Here is a 16,394-nt window from a genome sequence, read left to right as displayed (position 1 = left end):
AGCATCCTTAAATCAGATTTTTCCCACTTGTCTGCCCTTTTTGTGCATGTGTGTATTAGTGAGAGACTTGGAAAGAAAGAAAAAAAAAAAGAAGAAAAACAATAATCAGCATCAGTCAGACTGTGTTATGGACTTTGCTACAGAGATGAGAATTAATTTGCAGTTATTCTCCTTTGCTGTATGCTGATGCTGATTTGGGAGGTTTTGTTTGTTCTGCATTTTTAATATCTAATCTTCCTTTCCAGTTGTGGCTTACTCCATGGTTTCTGCATTTGCTCTACATTATCGAGGAACCAGAGGTTTAGATAATCATCCATTTCTATCTCAACCTTTTTGCTCACTGGTATTTGTATCCAAACTTGTTGCATGTATGTGTGGAAGATACCATCTGTTTCTTAAAGTGAAAGATGAGGCAGAATTCTATTAAAGTCACCAGTGCTTCTGTGATGAGTAAGAACAACAGCAGCAAAGGCCAGCAGAAATAGAAAAATAATTTTAGCAAAAATGTATAAATTCCCGTCTCCTTACAGTTGTTTCTTATTGTGAGTTATTATTATTTCCTAAAATACTCAGGCACCAGAAATTCTGAATCTAGAAAACTTAACCAACTTTGCTGGATTTCTGGTTTCCTTGACAACCATTCATATAAATAGTAAGGACTTGTTATGGGGGGGGAATATCAGTATAATTGAAACCTGTAAATCACCCAGGAAAAAGCTAAATTCAAAGTTGAAGTTACAAGTTATGCAGCAAACATTAACAGAAGAGAATGCTTTCATTTAAATAAGGTACTTCTGTTAATGTTTGCTGGATACCTGATAGGATGGAGCAAAGGCAATGATTTTCCAAAGGTGAGATGCCAGAAGATTCCTTTTGGCTCTCCTTCTGAGGAAGCTATTACAGGTGACAGTCACCTTCTTCTTCCCTTTGGTGACTTGGAATTTCTCTCTCTCTCGCTTCAGATTTTTCTTTTATTGTTATTATTGTCTTTAAAAAAGAAACACAGCTAGAGACAAGCATGAATGTTATGCCCATATTTAAAAGTTAACCTGCTATTCCCCTCCTTTTAACCTGCTATTTCCCTCCTTTCTCAATGATTCAATTAACCCAGTCTCAGCAACAATATATTGATATTGCTCTCCTTCAAGCAAGACAGTGAGAAAGTCCCTGCCTGGAGTTTAAACACTGGGGGAGGTATAGTCAATGTGAAATGGAGAGGACTATCCTAGAACTAATCCTGATCTGTGCTAGTGCTGCTGGAATTGTGACTCAGGTTTCAGGAATGTGGGGAGAGGTGTGGCAAATATTTACAGCAGATGAAGATTCACACAGATGAATCTGTGAAAAACTTTGATGAGAAAAACTGTCCATCAAGAAAACTGTCTTGTGCCAGCAAATCGATATTGTTTACCCTCTTTTTGGGCTTTGTCTTGCAAAAAACCCCTTAGTTATATAATAGCCATTAAAATGGTGGCAGTATTTTCCTCCAGTTTAGAAACAAAATAAAAGACTTAAATAAAGCTCATATGATTTTAAAAACCAATATCTTGCTACTTCTGATGTTTGTAGTAGCAGCAAAGCACTAAGCAAGTAATGAAAAAACTGTGAGAACAAGTTATCAGCTGTGTCTAGAAAGTTATTTATCCAATCTGAGGAAATAACAGTCTTTATTGTTATCTGATTCACACATCAGAATTTCCAGGATTGTTTCCCACGCCTGGGACATGAATTTGGCTGGTTTTCCTTCACAGAGATCCCTCCTGCTCTAAGTTCTTTCATCATGTAGATTGCACTGGTTTTCAGATCAGGGTCAGATACAATTCAGAACAATTCAGCTACGATTTGTGCAGATTTACAACATTCTTCATGATTTTGCTGTGGCCTGGAAGTTTTGCTTTGTTCACCTTTTTTTAAGATTTTGAAGTTAGTTTATACCCTGACTAATATAATCTTCAGGAAGATAGTGCCTATGTTGAAGAAAGTAGATGATGAATACTTTTGGATACTCACATTTCCATCAAGTCATTCATTACAAAGCCTAATTCACATTTTTGTCTATTTTAATCAGTATATTCTAGATACCAGATACTTTTAATGGCAAAACCTGGCATGTCAGCTCTCAGGAGGCAAAATTTACAGACTGCCTTTTCAACATCCTCCAGGCTCTTCTGTTTTCTGACTTCTATTTGCTGCTGGCTGTTTCCTTCGCCAGCACAGGGAATCTGCAGTCTGGGTGGTGGTAGGTTTGGTTCTACTTGATCCCATTAATTAACCCCTCTCTGAGAGGGGTGGGGGTGCATGCAAGTGGCACCTTCTGCCTTCAGGCTTGCTGTTTCCCAGCCTGATGCCTCAACCCAGCCATCTGACCTACAGGCTCTTGCAAGATACTGGCCTTAGTGGTGCTTTTGTAAAGTTAGCTGAGCAACAAGGCTGTCTTTTATTTGGAGTGGGGATGGGGATACTATGTCATAGCTGTGGATTATTCTGATTGATTTTTTTTCCCAGCATATCTAGGAAGATGCAGTGAATGTAGTGACAAAATCAATATATTTTTGAAGGTTGCATATTTCCAGAGTAAAGTGTTTAAGGACATGCTGCCAGGCAAAACGTTTCATCAGCCAAAATTCCATCTTACCACACTGAGCAAATGTGACCCAAATTAAACTGGTAGATAGCCAGTCCAAAGAAACAGGAGTCATAAAGAAGCTGTGACACTCTGCAGCAGGATGTTGCTAAAAACTTATATGACTTCAAAAACCAACCTAATTCATGAATGAAAAAATCCACCAAAAGTTATTAATCAAAAAAATACCACCTATTGCTCCAAAATCTGTTGCAAATTGCTGCAGGGTGGGAGTATATATGGGAGCAGTATTGCTGTAGAATTTCCCTGGGTTTATATTCTTCAGTAGGCACCTGCCACCAGCCACTATCAGATGCCAGCTACTGGGCTCAATGGACTCTTGATCTGACAGGATACAGGCACCCTAAGTTGTTTGTCCTTCCATGTTGGTCACTGTCATTCTGTTCATGTTGTTATCAAATTTTCTTTCTGCTAAGTCTACAAGTCTTTATCCCTTTCAATGAGGCTCAAGTGGCCTGCCCTTGTACAGTTATTTAACTTACTATGGAGAGTCAGTACTCACCTGGGAAGCCTGGGCAAGTTTCCTCATCATTTATTTGTGGGGGGGAAAAGCATATTAAAATTTAAAAAAGAATAATCACACAATTCCCTAAAGAAGTACAGTATGACAGTTAAAGTCTGGCTGAATATATTTGTCATTACTTACTATAAGAGTTGTGTGTTGTGATCACAATGTGGAGGCAGCCAAACTCAAGTGTTTTTAAAAATAGAAATACCTAAATACATAGTCACTATACAATTTGTTCACAAGCAGGGAAAGAGCCACCATTTTCCCTTCTCTCAATCACAGAAACAGGAAAACTTGATTTAAAACTGTATGTCTATATCAGACTTCTCTCTTAAAAATGGCACTTCTGCTAACTCTAATGAAAATGTATACAGTGGTAGCAACTGTGAGAAAGCTGAGTTAGGTTGTGTACAACAAGTTTTAGTCAGTGTTTTAGTCAGCTTTTCCCAGTGATAGAGCCCAGTTAGGGAAGACAACTTACTGGTAAAGTATCCCTGAACATCAAGGCTGTTGCTCCCATTTCTCTGGCATTTACCAGAGTGATCAGTTATGTACTGCATGCAGACTCATGGGCATGTAATTTTTATATTAAAATAATTTAGATAATTTAGTGTATTTTTAGGCTTTAATTAGAGAAAGAATAAAGATGGTTCTGATGAAAAACCTTTAGTAAGTAGATGCTATTTCACTTAACTTACTTAAAAGAATCACTGTCAGCACCAGCTAAATACCATTCTTTACTCTTCTGTCATGAACAAAAATCCAGACCTTGAGAGCTAGAGATCCAAGGTGTGCTGTTTATGCTGAACTGAGAATTATGGCAAAGTATGTCACACTATTTTGTTTCTCTTTCTTCTTTTACTAACTCTATTTTTTTCTCTTCCTGATGTATCTTCTAGGAATATTTGTTCTCTGAAGGCAACTCTGATCTAGCTTGTAAAGCAGATGATTCACAAACATGGCATATATGGGCCATTTTAACTATGCCAGAGAAAAAAATATATATTAAGACTTACAGAAAGTATTTAGACAATATTGAGAAAATTGACTAAACGTTACCAGTTATGTCAGAGTGGACAGCTTAAAGGTTGCAGAATTTTCCAAGAGTTTTGCAATTATTTTTTTAAGAGTTAGGCCACCATAATTATCTTAAACTGGCACTTCTTAACAACTGTTGTGGTTTAGGAATGGTGCTCTCCTATTTAATACCCCCACCAAGACTCTACCAAACCACTCATCGCTTGCTCACTCCCCTCTTTCCCTCTCTCTTCCCACTCTGGCAGGATGGAGTTGAGAATTGGGGGAACTAAAGGTAAAGATCATGGTTGAGGTAAGAACAGTTTACTAGAAACAGCAATGAGATAAGAAAATTAATAATAACAATAACAGTACTAATAATAAAAGTATACAAAAGAGAGAGTGATTCATGTGCAAAAACCCCAGACCCTGAGACAATGAACAATGGCCAACAAAGCCTCCATGTTTTTCAACTGGAAGCCACACCCTTCTTCTCAGAAGCAGGAAAGTCCCTTTCCACCACCCCTGGCAATGACATGAGGTGGTATAGAATAAACTCCAGGTCCTGGCCTAAACTAGGACAATGACCTGTTCAAACACTGTGCCCTTGTATTCCTTCTCTACTGTATGTACAGAAGACTCTATGTAGTACCCAGAGAGAGCGAGCCTTCACAGTGCTGTTGTGGAGTGTAAGGAGTTTTCCCTAGCATGAATTGGGAACTGTTACATTATTCATGAATAGCAAAACCATGAAGAAATTATACTGGGGACTAATTAGGATTTCTGTTTGTGTCTTAGTCAACTCAGCATCACGGGAGAGAAAACTTTAGATAAATTGAACTAATTGACAATCCAAGGTTCAATATATGCTCAAATCAAGCACGTGCTATCCAGCTGCTTTAGACCATGTGGAATAGGGACTGCTTTTTTCATTTTTAAAAGTGATCCTTTCAGACATCAGCCTTCAGGATGGTAGGCTTTTGGCTTCTGTGTGCCAGATCGGAAGGAACTGCCTGGCAAGGGTCTCTTCCATTCAGTGATACGTGGCAGTGGTACTGGGAATTCTGAGAGCAAAGAAGGTAACTGCACCTTGAAGGTGATTATCTTTTCCAACCACCTTTTACCTTCTCTGCTTGTCTCAGGCTATTCATGCAATATCTGAACCCCTGCCTTACTAGGCTTATTTGCATAAGCATATTAAGTGTTGTTTTGGAGAAATATTGTATTTGGAGTAATAAAATGAAGGATATGCCACCCAAAATTAATAACATAGGGATGGGTAAAAGCGAACATGAGTCTGTAAAATGACTAGCTCTTTTAATGTGTGAGGTATGACTTGTCTAGCACAAGGATGTCAAATACCAGATTCAAAGCAATATAGTTTGTGAAAGCAAGGTAGATACTGCTTTCTGACACCTTGATGTGATGGTCCATTCCTGAAGCCCTCCTGAGGGAGAGCTAAGACCACAAATAACTAGAGTTTTGAGGGTGTGAATTTGAAATTATCTCTCTTACACACACAGAAGACATTTCCGGGGAGCATTGAGGTTTCAAAAAACCAAACAAAACTTCACACTTCAGTTTGCACTTTCTGGTTTTGCTTTGTTTTATCTGCCTTCTGCCTGCTTTTTCTGCCTTCCCCCTTAAAATTTTTTCTTTCTCCTTGAAGGTTTGGTCTACTTCCCTCAGTCCTTTTAATGAACTTAGTAGTGGGGAAAAGCTCTGCCCTGGTACAGGAATCCTGAGAGTAAAGAGGAAAGTTGCATGCCATTATAAGGGGAATAGAGCAGGTCAGCTTACATCATCAGAGGCCTTGTGACTTTATATTCAAAAAGAAGTGTGCTCTAAGCACCTATTATTAGCCTTTCTTCAACCACGCTTCCAACTTCAAATAAATTTTAGGAACTCATTCTCTTACAGGAAGGTTTCCTTTAAGGATTTTGGAGGCAATGAGTTTTTCTGTGCAAATGCTGTTTCATATAATAAACTTTACAGTGCCAGTGAATAGATATGAAATAGTTAAATAACAGAATAAATCTCCTCAGTTTTATGAATGCACTTAGTTTCTGCCTACTTTCTCCGAAATATGCTAGGACAAATTCTGAAATCTGTAACACTCAGGTCCTCTCTAGACAAAATACTAATTGAAATTAATGAGAGCATGACTCAAGGGAAAACTTAAAAGCTGGGAATTGTAATGCATGCCCTTTAAAACATTAAACAATAGGAGTTTCAGACAGGGAAATAGGAACTTTTCAAAAACTTCTATATCACACTTTCAGAAGTGACTTCTCATACTTGAGAACTTGAGTCCCACAGAAAGAAAATTAAACACAGCTCATGGAACATCCTAATGCCAGCTATGGAGCTTGGTTTCCCAACTTATTTTAGAAGCTGTAGAAATGTTTTGTTTTGCCTGTACTGAAGAAATGAAAATGTTTGAGTTTGCCACTTCAATATGTAACAAACAAATAATGTGGCTAAAAATGTTCTGTCACTTTCTCTACTTTTGAGCAAGTCTGTGTGATCTCAGTAGTTTTAAGTTAAAGATGTAAGGCTTAAAGAAACATTTGAGTGTGTAAGAAACATTTTTCTTATAATTTTCTGTCTTATTATACCAAACGACTGGCCTTTTGAAATTTTGACCTCCAAATCTATAAAAAATATAAGGAAAAAAATTATGTTTGTTACTTCTACCTCAAGAGTCAGAAAATTCTGGGAATGGCAAACACAAAATTTTTTGTTTTGGTTGAAAATGAAAGTAAGGTACAATATACCTGCAGTTTTAGATTAAAAATATATTTCAATTTTATCAGGATACATGAATGCCTCAGAACAGGTTGTACCAGACCGGAAAGGCTCAACTAATTTTAATTTTATTGTGTAAAGCAGTTGCCTCAGAGAACTTTTCTTTTCCCAAGGTTTCAGAAACTTTTGCATGTTTCAGAGCTTCTGAAGTGAATTTGAAAGCAGGATTTTAGATGACTTTCCACCTCAGAGATCTTCCACTATTACAAGAAACTAGTGTCCAGGAAAAGTTTCTCTCTCTAATGAAGATTATTTTTTCTTCTTCTTTCCCACTTCCCATTTCCTATCAAGTCGGAAGTGTCTTGGATCCCCAACAAACACTACTCTGGGATTTACGGGCTGATGAAGTTGGTTCTGACTAAGACTCTACCTTCTAATCTTGAGCGAGTCATTGTCCTCGACACAGACATTACATTTGCCACTGACATTGCTGAGCTATGGGCCGTCTTTCACAAGTTCAAAGGTATTTTAATGATTTTTTTGCTGTCCTTGTTTGAAGGGGGAGGGAGAATGTTAAAGCAAACAATACAGTGGGGGTGAAAGGTCTATCTAAGATTTGTTAAATGTTTTCATTCTTTTAGTTTTTGGTGTTTCAATATAATTGTTCTCTTTGTGAGCTCTTTTCTCAATGATGTTCAGTATAGAATGATTGACAACACTGATTATCTATGTAGTTGGTTTTATTGGTCTGATTATTTGAGACAGGTGAGAGCTTGACAATACAGTAGGTGATAAAGAATTATGAACATGCTCTAGTGATGTGCTATTCAAATACCTCTTGGTATTTGAATTTCCAAGTATTCTATACTTGGAAGAGCTTGGGGTTTATTATTTTTTTATTAATAAAAAATATTTATTACTTTCAGTAGAACTTTTCCATATTACCTCTGAAAGTGAATGAAGTTTGGATCATTCTTGAACCAGGGAGGAGGATGAAGGGAGCAGAGTAACACATATGAATAGAAATGAGTTCCTGCCTGCTCCTCTTAATGTGTTGATAAAGGGTTCTGGATTCTAAGTATCCACCTAAAATAGTTTTCTTCACCTATCTCCATGTCCCACAGCTCCTTGGAAATGCACCTCATACTTTTACCAAGAAAGGAGACTTTCAGAGTAACTCTGTAAGGAGATGATCACAAAAAAGTTCCCCACTACCCTGTCACAAACCAAAGCACTTTCCTAGGTGGCACACTGCTAAAACCATACAATTCTCCCAGGTTCCAGTGTTGTAAGCTGTTCAGAGTCAGAGAGATACCCTACTGTTTTTTTCTTGCCCTCAGAATATGTACTGCATGGTAAGCACATAGGCATTCCAGCATGCTGGTTTGAAGGTTTACAACCCCGTAAAATTTTAACCTTAATGCATTTTGTCAGCTCTCTCAAAATCATCTCAAGAAAAGTCAGCCTAAGCAAATGGGAGTATTCATTTACATAAGCCAAAATACACCACTCCATTAGGAGGGCAAGAAAAAAGAGAACACGTTTACTGTACTTATCCCCTTCTAAAATCCACAAGGCCTTTTTGCCTTTCCCAGTACCCAGCTAAGGGGCAAGACCTATTATCTTCAGCTCTACAGTCAAGGACAGGGTTCTAGTGCTTATTCCTCCATGGATTTGTTTCCTTTTCCTTCTGTGGATACACTGATGTCCTTTCAGCAGGCCAGAAGCAATCACCTTTTTACTTAACTGAATTATTCACAAGCTTTCTTCATTAAGGAATATCAGGGGTTTCCTCCTTTTCAGGTACTGTTCAGATCTCTTCACTAAACCTTTTCCTCCTCTGAACCTTGAGTCTCATGTAAACATATACCTTAACAACCATAAGTAACATCAATTCATGCTTAAGGAGTAAAGCTGTGCTATTGTACTGTCTCACTGTGTGCTGCTGTCCCATTAATAGCAATATTTTACTGAATATAGTGTATAAACTGAACCTGGGCATAGAGGACTGCATGGTCGAAGAGAGCAAAATCTGAATTGAGACAATGAGAGGGATCATCTTGCTTATGTTTTCTGCCATAATTTCAATTAAGATCCCTTGCTTTTTTACTGGGTGAATGAAACCAAGCATAAAGTCCACTTGTAAGGAGAGAAACATGGAACAGAAGCAGACATAAGATTGCAAGAAAATACAGACAGAAAATATGGAAACATGGAGGAGAATAGTTAATGGAAACAAAAAAGTAGGTGTAAGTCAGGCTCCATAGAGCTAGGCAAGAATGGTCATCTGATTAGATCTGTGAAAAGCTCTAACTTACACATAGAGACAGAATTCCTGTGCTACTGCCAGCCCTCATAACATACATAGCACAATTCCCAAATGTATGATTTTGTAAATTGTCCAGTGTGTCCTTTTAATTCCAGCTGACTACCTGCTCCTCCACATTTTCTAATCCTGGCAATAAATTGGTCAGTGTCTACATCTGCTCATCTCCCAGGCACAAAGAAAGAATTGATGGGACAATCCCATAGCACTGGGTGTTGAGCCAGGGTGGGAGAGGACTTTGGATCCTAAATGTTGGGGAGAAGAAAGAAATTAAAGTGTCCAAGCACAGGCTTGTTCTCCAGCCTGTGTCATAGGCTGCAGTTCTATTACCAAAGATGACCTTGATGACAATGACAATGGAGTTGAGTGTTTGTAGGTAAGAATCAGAGGGAAAGCCAACAAGGCAGATATCATGGTGGGAGTCTGTTGTAGACCACCCAACCAGAATGAAGAGGCAGAAGAAATATTTTATAAGCAGCTGGGAGAAGTCTCACAATCTCTAGCTCTTGTTCTCGTGGGGGACTTGAACTTACCAGATGTCTGCTGGAAATACAACGCAGGGGATAGGAAACAGTCCAGGAAGTTTCTGGAGTGTGTGGAAGATAATTTCCTGACATAGCTGGTGAAGGAGGCAATCAGGGGAGGTGCCCCTTTGAATCAGTCAGCAGTCCTGGCTAACCAGGGAGGTCCCAGTGGACTGGAGGTTAACAAATGGGATGCCCATCTACAAGAAGGGCCTAGAAGGAGGATCCAAGGAATTACAGGCCTTTCAGCCTGACCTCAGTGCCAGGGAAGGTCATGGAGCAGCTCACCTTGAGTGCTATCATGTGGCATGTGCAGGACAACCAGGGGATTAGGCCCATCAGCATAAGTTTGTGAAAAGCAGGTCCTGCTTGACCAACCTGATTTCCTTCTATGACAAGATGACCTGCTTAATGGATGAGGGAAAGGCTGTGATTGTTGTCTACCTAAACTTTAGTAAAGTCTTTGACACTGTCTCCCACAGTAATCTCCTGGAGAAACTGGCTTCTCATGGCTTCGACAGGTGCACTGTTCTCTGGGTAAAAAAGAGGCTGGATGGCCAGGCCCAGTGAGTGCTGGGGAGTGGAGCTAAATACATCTGGCAGCCAGTGACTAGTGGTGTCTCTCAGGGCTCAGTATTGGGGCCAATTTGGTTTAATATCTTTACAATTATCTGGATGAAAGGATCAAGTGCGCACTCAGTTTGCAGAGAACATCAAGATGAGTGGGAGTGTTGATCTTCTGGAGAGCAGGAGAGTTCTGCAGAAGGATCTGGACAGGCTGTATTGATGAGCAGAGACCAGTTCTGTGAGTTTCAACACGGAAAAGTGCCGGGTCATTCACTTGGGTCACAACAACCCTTTGCAGTGCTACAGGCTTGGGGCAGAGTGGTTGGAAAACTGCCAAGTGTAAAAGGACCTGGGGGTGCTGGTTGACAGCAGCAGAACATGAGCCAGCAGTGTGCCTAGATGGCCAAGAAGGCCAATGACATCCTGACCTGTGTCAGAAATAGCATGGCTAACAAGACTAGGGAAGTGATTCTCCCACTCTATGTGGCACTGGTGAGGCTGCAACTCAAGTGCTTTGTTTGGTTTTGGACCCCTCACTACAAGAAGGACATTGAGGTGCTGGAATGTGTCCACAGAAGGGCAACAGAGCTCGTGAAGGGTCTAGAGCCCAAGTCCTATGAGGAGCAGCTAAGGAAGCTGGGGTTGTTTAACCTGGAGAAAAGGAGGTTCAGGGGAGTTCTTATCGTTGTCTACAACTACTTGAAAGGAGGCTGTAGCCAGGTAGGGGTCAGTCTGTTCTCCCAAGTAACAAGCAATAGGATAAGAATGGTCTCAACTTTCACCAGGGGAGGTTAAGATTGAGTATTAGGAAAAATTTCTTCATGGAAAGGGTTGTCAAGCATTGGAAGAGGCTGCCCAGGAAGTGATGGTGTCACATCCCTGGGGCTATTTGAAAGTTGTGTAGATATGGCACCTGGGTACAGTGGTATACTTGGTAGTGTAAGTTTAACAGTTGGACATAAAGGTCCTTTTCAGTCTAAATGATTGTATCATTCTGTGATTCAATGGAAATGAAAGCAAGGACAAGTAAGTTGGAGAGATACTGATACCCTTTTACTGCTTGTAAAAGTTTGTTGTAAATTATATGGTGATTCCCAGTTTTTCCTAGGTTCTCTATTTCTCCTTCCAGCGTTACAAAAGAGGCAAAAATTGTCTCAAGTCACTAGCCCCAATTATTCCTCTGAAGGATTTTTTTTCTAAACTAATGTTTTAATCTCTTCCTTGTTTCTCTCTCAGAAGTCCTAGGTAAGTTTATGAAAATTTCTTTAGGACAATCTAGTATGTTTGTTGAAACATTGAATAAACAGAAGAGTAATAAGACTCCTATGAAGGGAAAGGCTACTCTCCAAAGGAACCTGACACTGTGTCCAGCCCCAGCTTGGAGGGCAGCTTTAGACTCACTGTGTCTCCTTCTAGAAATGTTTAAAAAACCCAGTTGATGGCTAGAAGCTGCCATTATAAACCTGCTTACACCAGGATGCTTTTTGAGCAAACAGAAGAATTTTTCACATCAGTGCAGAAAAGGCAAGAGCTTCTGTCTGCAGGTTGCTGCAGGATAACTGATGAGGCAGTCCAGCATAGCCTTTTCCACATTGCAGCCACACATATAGAAAAGGTCCTAGAGTGTGTGATTCTTTCTGTCCCCAGGAAGACTTTTCTTCCCAACAAAAATAGTGACAAAGGGAGACCAAGAGCTCAGATTCCTTTTTTTCTAGGACACTGTGCTTGGAAGAAACTCAGATTCAGGACTGTCTTGAAGTTTAACCAGGTCCAATTTGCTGTGTAGAAAGCCCTACAATATGTTTTAAATAGCACCTGCAATGCCCAGAATCCTTGTTTTGCAAAGATTCTTCTTCCAGTCATCTTAAGAGTTGCTGAAAAGATCAGACCCTTACATAGCAAGTTAATATTTTTGGTGGTAAAGGTACTACTACCTTTGCTCTGTAGATGGAAGAAAGGAAGTAGGATTTCTTTGTAAATTATTGCTCTTCTGCCGTTTTCTGATACGCTCTTGCATACATCTTTACAATATATAATCCAACTGTTCTGTAGCTGAGTGAAAAAATTTGAAAATCTCTTCTTTGAAGTGGCAGCCTTAGACTTTGGGAGAAATTCACACCTCTCTTTGGTAGCCTGAAACAGTGTCTCAAACAATATAACATTTAACAATTTCTCTTAGCAGTCAACTGGGATTGTATAATTGTTATTCCTTTTATATGCAAGCTTCAGTCTCTATGCATAAATATGTCTTTGGGAACCAGTAACTTAAATTTCAAGAGTCATATCCAGTTTTTCAGCTGGGATTTGGACATTTCTGCTTTAGAATCATTCTCTCTTGCACTGTAGATAGGTAGTCTGTTTCTCTAGGACTGATATATATCTCCAAAATACTGACTTCAAAGGTTGAGTGTGCAGCCAGTCTGGTGAAGATAACCTGTCATGCATGTTTTCTCTGACTTAGCTGACACTGATTATGTTTTCTATTCATCTTTCACTGGATTTTGACAGTTCTAAACTTGAGAAACCACCTAGCCTAAGGGCAAAAGAGGGGGACTGTAGATCATAGTACATTCTTGGATGAAGTGCTGCAGAGGGTTTCAGACAGCAGGGATTACTGTAACCAATATGCTTTTATTGCAGAAATTGGGCAAATTCGTCTGAGAAAACAATGGGTCCAAAGCTATGTTCTGTGCTATCAATCTTAAAATTCTTTTAAGGGCCACGTCTGCTAAATGTTTTATTCTTCTTGCTCACCCAAACTCATAGTACTGAAATGTGTGTTCCTTTTTCTAAAAATCTGATTTTTAATCTAACTCTATGTTAGATATGGATACTCAAGAGTATTCATCGTAGATGGTATTGTGAATTTATTTGGCACCTGACTATAACAGTGTTACAGATTGCAGTTTCAGTCAGGATCACAACCTCTTTGTGCTGGGTGCTGTACACATAAAGGGACTGTCTTGGTGCTTTATCTGGTGTCAGGTGACAATTCTTGTGTCTGCCTGGTCCCTTTAGGCCATTGCTATGTATGAGTCACAGACGAGACTCACAAATGAGACCTGAATAATCCCAGCAGAGATTAGTGTTGAGGAGCTCTGTGTTAAATTGAATGTTACATCAAAGGGCATTACGGTATTTCTAAGTACATGTCAAAACTCAGAGGCTATACTGAACAGTGATATCTTACTACTACTACTACTACTACTACATGTTAGTTTTACAATCTAGCTAGATGATATGATCAATATTTTAAGTACTTTTAAACAATAGAGGCTGGATAGGACATAACTAGTACATTTCAAATAACTCTACTTGTATGCTAAGGCACTCAGAGAATATAAGCTACAATTAGTGTTCAAGTAAGTCTTGTCTGGAACAAGGTAATAAGGAAGAGTCACCTACCTCCATTAACAGAGCATGCAAGAAGGAGAAATGGCAAGCTTGAGAGGAAGAATGATATTCACAGGTTCATACTTTGCATGAATAAAAACATGCTATAGAAGCTGTTTGCTTTGTGTCAGGAGCTCAAACAATGATAAAAATCCATACTGACATCATAAATACCAGAAAAGGTCAACAGAGATTTTGGTGCAGGATCAAGTGCCCACAGCTGAAGAGGGACTGGCACATAGTCAATCCCAAACTTAAAATTTGCAAACACTCAGTATGTGGGTGCTTTGGCATATTGCTCTGCAGAACGCCTGAGATAACAACCTAGGTTCGTACTATTTTTTCAGCATCTTCGGGAAAAAGAGGAAGGAAAAAAAAAGGGGGGGGGCGTCACAACCATCACAAAATGAAGCATTTTGTTTAGGGGATTTAGTAATTATATTCCTACAAGAACTATTATGCATAAGGTTGAAATGTCAAAGGCATGCATTACTTTTCATTTGCGTGTGAATTTAGTGTGCCAGAAAGTGAGATGCTGATGGCACTGGTGAGAGTCAGGCAGAGTCAGCAGGTGCTGTATAAATTTCCCTGAATTTGGCTCTATCAGTGAAGCCCCGTTTTAATAAACTATACCTGTCATAGCCCTTGACTCTCCTTCTGCAAAGACTGTGCTTTTTATAGGTATCTCTCCTTGTGATGATGTAAAATATTCAGTTGTTGCCAAGATTAAAATTTAAAATTCATTGTCATCTATGGCTCAGGCCAGGATTTGATCCACAGAATTGATTCTGGGTAGGTTCTGTAGTTCAGTCTGTCAGTTTACACTGAGTAAATCATTAAAGCTGCCAGATGATTTTGAGACAGGATCTCTGCAGGCTGATACACTGCTTGTGTTAAATCCTACAGAGATCGTTCTGTTTCTTCTGGTCAGTACTATAGGCTTTCTTTTCTTACTAATTAAGAGGAAGGCGTTAGCAACATGCACTGTAGTGTGTATAAAAATCCATGGTATGAGTCTTTTTGTGAAGGCAACAGAATCACATTATAGCAGAGTGCATTAATAAAATTGTCAGGCAGCTATTAAAATAGCTTAAAATTATCTAAATTTTTATAAGTGTCTAAAAAGGCCGAATGGCACTTGTCTTTCCTCATAAAAGAAACATCTGTTAGTTTCTGAAAGATTTGTGTAAGTGTTTAATGGTTAGACTACAGTACATAGCTCATCCTAGGGTTATTACACAAATGAAACACATTTTCCCTTTGAAAAGGTCTCTGTGGAGACTCTATCTGCTTAAGATTTTCTATTCCTGATTGTTATATCATGGTGTTTTCTTCTTTTCTGCTACAGAGCCTTTGAAGCTTCATTGATAAAGAATCCTATTTGTTAGCTATAACTGATAGAAATGTTGGGGGATGTCGTGCTCCCTTGTCTCATGATGCTGATGTTGTGTGTGAAACTACAGGAGAACACTGGTGTAGAGCCAAAGAAAGTCAGGCTTTAGGATATTCGGGGTAAAAAAAGACAAGTTTCTAACTGTGATTGGGGGTTAATTTTGCTGACTTTAATTAGAAGGGGATCAAACAAAGAGATGGAACCTGCTGATTCTCTGGGTCTAGGGAAAAACATTTCTGTTTCTCCATGCTTGTCGGATAAGCTGACTGGCTAGAAGTTCTTTTTTTTTTTTTTTCCTAATTGCAGTTTGCTTTGCTGTGATATTCCTTTATTGAGAAGGCAGTATGTGAGAAGGTTGACCTCAGTAAATGAGCTCCAAGGGAGGGAGTTTATTATATGGATCAGCATGTGCACATTCTAGTTTATGGATTTTAATGTGACAAGGGACATAATCAGAAAATTCTGATTATGAATTGCTGCCAAAATAGAATGGCTGCAGTTTCTGAAAACATCTGTAGTTCTATTTTAGCTGAATGGCCCTTTGTCTGTTTCTACCATTAGGCAGAAATATTTAGAGGTGAAAGGCCGAGACTGCATAGAAATTGGGGATAACTCATGGTGTTGTAAATTCTAAAATAAAATAAAAGATTTGGGTTCTTTATTTTTCCGTTTTTATTTCCAAGGGATACCCTTTGGTCATGTTTTCAAGCTTTTTCCTGTTGGGGGCTAGGGGTGTTTTAATTATAAATGAAAGCTGATATTCTTTTGTTATCTTTTGATACCACAACCAGAGTTTTTAGAATAAAAACCCACCACATACTACAAGATTTGTAATAAAATCTTGTTGGCAACACTGAAATTTTGAGGACTTTTTTCTACCCTCTCAACGTCAATCTAGTGCTTTTTCAACATTATTGTTCTCCAGTCTTTGTTAAACTGCCACTCATTCTGCAGCTGTCTTTTTGGCTTAGATGCTATGATGTATCCAACACCCAAACTAAACATTGTATGACTCACACAGCGATAAAGCAAAAAAACAGTTTGTCTCTCCTCTGAGCTCTTTCTTCAGAATTTAAAGATGCTTTAATTCTATTAATCTCCAGTACTCCAGACGTGGAGAATGGACCTAGAGCTTTTTGAATTGCCTTGCAAATATTTAGTGAGAGAAATCTGGGCAGAGGACGGCATCAAAGGACCAAAGTGCATATCCCTATCTCCCTTGACTAGCAAAAGCTGTGCCTTTTCAGAAGCTAGAAAATCCAGCTCCCATGGGG

General features: G+C 39.1%; 1 protein-coding gene across 6 annotated transcripts in view; it reads left to right on the top strand.

The window, feature by feature from the left end:
• Nucleotides 1-16,394, top strand: part of LARGE1 (LARGE xylosyl- and glucuronyltransferase 1) — a 276,280-nt gene that overhangs the window by 164,088 nt on the left and 95,798 nt on the right. For all 6 annotated transcript variants that reach the window (XM_027657560.1, XM_027657595.1, XM_027657578.1 and 3 more), the window contains one exon: nucleotides 7,269-7,440. In XM_027657560.1, coding sequence (XP_027513361.1) covers nucleotides 7,269-7,440 — 172 coding nt within the window. The remainder of the gene's footprint in view (nucleotides 1-7,268; nucleotides 7,441-16,394) is intronic.

Source organism: Corapipo altera, unplaced genomic scaffold (assembly GCF_003945725.1).
Source record: "Corapipo altera isolate COAL_440 unplaced genomic scaffold, ASM394572v1 1, whole genome shotgun sequence".
In the NCBI taxonomy this organism is placed as follows: Eukaryota; Metazoa; Chordata; class Aves; order Passeriformes; family Pipridae; genus Corapipo; species Corapipo altera.
This window is presented reverse-complemented; position numbering and strand designations above follow the sequence as displayed.